General features: G+C 45.4%; 1 protein-coding gene across 1 annotated transcript in view; it reads right to left on the bottom strand.

The window, feature by feature from the left end:
- Positions 1-607: 607 nt before the first annotated feature.
- The window catches only part of LOC143974292 (properdin-like), an 84,203-nt gene continuing 78,611 nt past the window's right edge, over positions 608-6,199 (bottom strand). The window contains exons 9-10 of the mRNA XM_077475510.1: positions 5,686-5,825; positions 608-892 (exon numbers count right to left, since the gene is read on the bottom strand). Coding sequence (XP_077331636.1) covers positions 5,687-5,825 — 139 coding nt within the window. The 3' untranslated portion in view covers positions 608-892; position 5,686. The remainder of the gene's footprint in view (positions 893-5,685; positions 5,826-6,199) is intronic.

The raw sequence follows: 6,199 nt of genomic DNA, 5'->3' as shown, positions 1-6,199 counted from the left end.
CCACAGATGACAATGAAGGGGCACTATTCCTCCAACTGACACCAATGATGAGGCACTATTCTTCCAACTGACAGCAATGATGAGGCACTATTCCTCCCACTGATTCCAATGATAAGGCATTATTCCTGTCATGAATACTAGTTATGGGGCACAATTACTCCTTTTACTAACCACCCTTTTAAGTCTGGCCCTTTGTTTAAAAAGTTTGGAGACACCTGCTAGAGATTGGAAAGGTGTGAAGAATGTTTGTTAGGTTTGCCAATCATTAGTAGGGTCAAACTGACATTCATTTTTGACTGCAGTGATGAGCAAATTTGAAGAAGCAGGATGGAAAAATATACTTGAACGAACATATTTCTATTAGTGAATGTGGTTTTTATTCAGGAAATGATATTCATTCCAAAGACGATTGTTTACAGCAAATTACATTTTGAATGATATTAATCAAATCAACAAACGTCCCAAGAATTTTAAAACTGATGCTTGCGCAAATATTCATAAGAATGTTTGTTCAAAAATATACTATGGCCTGCTTAACTTGTACTAGAGCTGTGCCAGATGTGCAGAATGTATTGAATTTTTTTACAATGATTCCACAAACACTCTGTACTGAGAAAATACCAAAGAAAATCTTTATTTGAATGAACCAAGTGTGGCACAGGTACATAATGTTTAGATGTACAGAGCTTGGATGGATCAAGGTGGGGAAAAGGATTCCCTAAAGTTGCATGGTATAATATTCCATGTTGTAACATATCTTTTGTGCTTCACATAAAAAACTCTCTAAGACTGCTACAGGTACATAATATTCTGTCACCATAGTATAAAAATGTAGAAACTCAGTTGGGAAAAGCAACCATAAAAGAAGTCAACTAGTACGGGTCTCCGAAATCTATAACAAACAAGAAAACATAATAATTGTTAAAATATTAAAGGAAGACTATTATTCACATAATCAATTTACACTCTCTGCAGCGTCAATTCCCTAGCAAGTTCAGAGGCACATTGCAGGTTAAAGGGGTTGTAAGGCTTTATGTTCTTTCACCTTAATGCATCCTATAATGCCTTGCACTCTCTGCAATGAATGAGACATACCACTTAATACCAGTGGCAGCTGGTGGTTTTGTTGGGGGGGGGCGGAAAACAACCAACCCCCCCCCTCCACCGGCACTTATCCCATTTAGGCAGCGGGCATTGGCGGGCATCTGAGAAGCAGCGGCAGGGATCAGGCATCCAAGGAGCAGCAGGGATCGGGCATCCAGGCATCGGCTCTTCTCCTCGCTTCCGCGGTGCATCTCCTCCCCTCCTCCTAGGCGTTAATTTCAGCCAACTGGATGATGGGTATCAGCTTCCTGATTAGCCGGGAAGAGGATCAGTGTTGCAACAGCGATTATTCATTCGCTCTTCCAACACACCTGGGTGGGTTCTGGTTGCACTCTCTGTGTCCTGAGCCCACCCTACTTTGAAGCCTATCAGATACTCTGGCTCTAATCAGGTGCTTAAAAAAAAACCTGGATGCTGTAATTCATGCGTCCATGCCCTGAAAGGGGCCTGGACACATGAATAGGGGGCGGCGATGGATAGATTCATATTAGATGTAGCACCCTGTAGTTTGGACAGGGAGCTCCTCACAAATTTACTTGCCAGGAGTAGTTATCCTGGTTGATTGATAGAGATCTATTGATTTCTCCCTAAGTTTGGCCTTGTTGGACTTTTTTCTTCAACCACTAGGGGGCCGGGTACTTGGTGGTACTAGATATGAGAAGGGCAACTCAAGGTCAGGTTATGGGTATATAGCAGGGATATGCAATTAGCGGACCTCCAGCTGTTGCAAAACTACAAGTCCCATCATGCCTCTGCCTCTGGGTCTCATGCTTGTGGCTGTCAGAGTCTTGCTATGCCTCATGGGACCTGTAGTTCTGCAACAGCTGGAGGTTTGCTAATTGCATATCCCTGGTATATAGGGTATCTCAGCCAATAAGCAGGGGCTTTCTTGAATCTCTTGGCCTGATGGGAGCATCTATATATTTGGGTGGAGACAGGTGATCTGTGTTCTGTGCCACCTGGATAGGTGTCTGGGTGGACATGTGTGGTATGTCCTGAGCTGGGCCGGATGAAACAGTCAGTGGTCGGAGGTATTAGTGAAGCTGTCGCCACCAACCACCTTTACCAGGGACCACAGTGAGTAACTGGAACCACATTCTCACTGAAAGGGCATGGTGGAGAATCGGTAAACTTCAGGCGGTGATCTAGTCAGGGACCCAACTGGGAAGAGATGCTTGCAGAGCAGGCTTGTGAGTCAAGCCAGGGACCTCGCCAGTTAGCAGGGGTGAAGCTTAAGTATCTGGAGTGCCAAGCTAGGGAGCCAGCAGAGAAGCGTGGGTGACACTTGAGAGGATACCATTTCAAAACCTTGGAGGAGCTCAAGGGATTCAAAGTCAGTGAATCAGAGGGTCTAGTTAGAGGCCGGGAGCTCAGTGTTAAAGAACTACAAGGAGCTGTCGTAGTGGAGCTGAAAGGACTGTTACGTTTGAGTTAGGAACTGTTAAAGACTGTCACCAGAGGAGACATCATTCCTGCATTTGCAGAAGTGGTGCTTTGCTGGGGCCTTTCCCTGCACGGCTGTCTTCCTATTGAAGACTCCAGGTCTGTCAATTGAATCTGCAACTACTTGGGGGTGTCCTGGCCCTAAACCCTCTTTCCCCCAAAAATACAAAAAGGACTGTCAAAAGAAATAAAACCTCTTTTACATCCAAGAAGGATGTCAGCTAACTTACTCATTAGACTGGACAAGGCCAGAGACCTTGCTACATATGCATGAATCTATCCATTGCATATAGTTGGTGGCCTGCAGAGAGGGGGCAGCACCCGGGTGCCCCTAATGGATGGGTCACCCCTGATTAATACTGGCAGGGGGGATTAAAATGATCACCTTTTATTTATTCATGCAAAACCTTTATCCCAAAAGGAAAAACCCTCCCCCCCAGACTGACCCCCCAGACTGACAATGCTGCTGCTACTGTTCCTCCTATCTCATTCCTCCAGTTGTGTCTCGCTAATACAGGAGGTGTGTTACTGGCCAGCAGGGGTGTAACTATAGGGGGTGCAGCAGTCGCGACCGCAACTGGGCCCTGTGCTGCAGGGGGCCCATGCAGCCCCCTCTACATATGGCCGGCAGCAGCATAGGCAGCTAGGGGTACCAGTGCACCATGCACACGGGTGGCTGGAGGTGGAGGGTGACTAGCAGAGCTCCATGCTTGACTATCGCACTGGCTGCTCTTTAGTTGTGCATTCCCTGCATGACCTGTGTCCTCGGCCGGCTCCTCAGAGTACCCCTCTCCTGCTCCATGCATTGCCGCTCAGTCCCATGTCTGTTCTCCCCAGCCAGAGTCCCGCCCCCCCCCCTTGAGTCCGGCCCACACTGCACTGCATACTTCTCCCGGGTAAACAAACTTTAAGCACACAGATGCAGTGCAGCCCTATGAGAGCCGGCTCCCCAGCGGACACTGCAGGCTTGTCTGCCAGCCCCCCTCCTCCCCCGTCATACACAGATGATGAAAGGTCTTTCTGGGAGATATGCTGATCACCCGTCCAGCACACTGGATGGAGCCCAGGCCAACATGGATGAGTGCGCGGCCTGCAGCTTGGTCATGGTGAGTGAGAGGACCCCATCCCCCACACACCATTACTTACCCCTCCATCTTCTCCTGGGGACAGGGGCCCCTTCTCACGTGGGGACAGGGACTCCCATCTCCCCTGGGGACAGGGATCCCTTCTCGCCTGGGGGCAGTAACTTCTTCTGCCCTGGAGAAAAGGACCTCATCTCTTCTGGGGACGGGGACCCCATCCTGCCCAATGGGGCACCTAAAAATGTAATAAAAAACTAATAAAAAAAACTACTGATGCCAGTGGTGGAACTACAGGGTTCACAAAGGTCATACCTGTGACCACGCCCTGGAGTTCCACCGCCGGACTCGGAGAGAAGGGCCCTGGCTGGGGTTCAGGGGGGCCCTTCATGGTTTCTTGCATCGGGGCCCTGAAGGTTCTAGTTACGCCACTGCTGGCCAGATCAACAGGTGAAAACAGAGGGGAAAAAAACCCAGTCCTGTTTGGTGGGCAGTACTGCAGCCAAATATGTCCCAAGTAAGTAAATATGGTGCCCTGAAATTCGATTTTCAAGCTTAAAGGTGGTGAAAAGCAGCTGCCTGTCGACCACTATCTGAAAAATGATCCACCATGTAATGCTTTTCAGAGGGTGGCAAGAACTTCTGCCCATTTGTAAGGGCCCTAAAGCTGGCCATGCATTGATAGTTTATACAAATTTGAATGTGCCTATTGTAGTTGTGTAATACCTGAACAGCAGCTGCATCTGATTGGATGCAGCTACCTTTTGGCTGACAATTTTCCGCTCAGCGCTTTTAATTATCTTGCAGTAAATAGCGCTATCAGCCTCATGCCTTCAGGTCCACAGGACAACCCACAGGGTGACTTTTATACAGTGTATGGCCAGTTTTAGTCTCCCCAGTGGTGATATACTTTAGATAGCTGATATTTGTTCTAACCCTTGTCCACTCCATCAAAAACAAAAAAAACAAAAAAAAAAAAAACACACACAAAACAAAGAGTTCTGTTTTTTAATTATAACATTTTTTAGGCTTACCTATGAAAGATTTACATTTACTCCATTATTTGGCTTTACTGACAATAAACTTTAAACGGCTCATGGAAAAAATGGCATTTCTAGGCAGATGCATCTAAGAACATCTCTTAAAGTAATCTCTGTGGTTATTGGCGCTTGGCATAACAATTACTGAGGCTGCAGTATTACTGTATTTTCTGGCGTATATGACTACCTTTTACACTTTAAAAAAATGCCCAAAATCGGGGGTCGTCTTATACGCCAGGTATACAATGCTGACCAATGGATGTCAGCCCCCAAATGTCTACTAATACTGTATGTGGCTTCAGCTACAAACAGTATACGCCGTTGAGCCAATCCCGGCGAGCGATGTATTCTATTAATGAATACAGAGCCTGCTTGGATTGGAGTAACAACCTCTGTCAATCCGAGCAGGCTACATAGATTAGCCTGCTCGGATTGGCTTTGAGAGAAAGAGAGGAAAGGGCTGATAATGCTACAGCCTCTGCCAATCCAAGCAGGCGTTGTATTCATTATAATAATACACCGCTCATCATACTTCCCTGGGTAAATCCATTCACTGATCTCCTACTATTATACATCCTGCTGTTTGCCTTTGAGGTCCCAGGCACCCAAGAGGGACAGGTAAATCTGGGACATATGACAGGGGGTTTATTAAATGCATTTTGGTGGACAATTCCCATAGAATGCAACCTAAAAGTGGTATAGGTTTGGTTAGTGAAAAATTCTACTTTCCAGAGTTGTAGCATTCAATAGATCTCTGTTTGTGTTATTATTGTTTGATTTACTTTATGACATATCACAGCATGGCGGATGAGTAGTTGGCATTCTGGTTTTGTATTTTTTAATGGTTCTAATGTTTTTTTTTTAAATGGTGTTGCCTCAGAGGGAGGGTAGTCTTATACTGCGAGTATTGCCCAAAAGCTATGTTTTCACTTGAAAAATAGGCGGTCGTCTTATACGCCCAGTCGCCTTATACACCGGCAAATATGGTAAGTCCTGTTGTATGTCAATGGTGAACTTACCTTATAAGCACGGCGGGGTGTTTCTACACTCTTCTGTCTCTTCCACCCGATTTGTTTGTCCGTTAATCGCCTCACATTTAAACCTGGGTGTTCCCCAGAAAAAGACGTCTACAAATTTTGTGGCTCCTTCCACAACCAACCTAATGTGAGGATGAAAGGATGGACAGCCAGATTCAATAAAAACTCCACTATTTGTTTTAAAGTGGTAGCATAACATGATATCACAGCCTTTAAAAAAAAAAAACTGTATTTCTTCATGTATAGTGGGGACGGAAAGTATTCAGACCCCCTTAAATGTTTCACTCTTTCTTATATTGCAGCCATTTGCTAAAATAATTTAAGTTAATTTTTTTCCTCATTAATGTACACACAGCACCACATAGTGACAGAAAAACACAGAATTGTTGACATTTTTGCAGATTTATTAAAAAAGAAAAACTGAAATATCACATGGTCCTAAGTATTCAGCCCCTTTGCTCAGTATTTAGTAGAAGCACCCTCTTCACCTAATAAA

The sequence above is a fragment of the Lithobates pipiens genome, unplaced genomic scaffold (genome assembly GCF_037356315.1).
Source record: "Lithobates pipiens isolate NorthernLeopardFrog02 unplaced genomic scaffold, aLitPip1_a1.2 Scaffold_1, whole genome shotgun sequence".
Lineage (NCBI taxonomy): Eukaryota > Metazoa > Chordata > Amphibia > Anura > Ranidae > Lithobates > Lithobates pipiens.
Note: the sequence above shows the minus strand (reverse complement) of the source record. Positions and strands in the feature narration are given on the sequence as shown.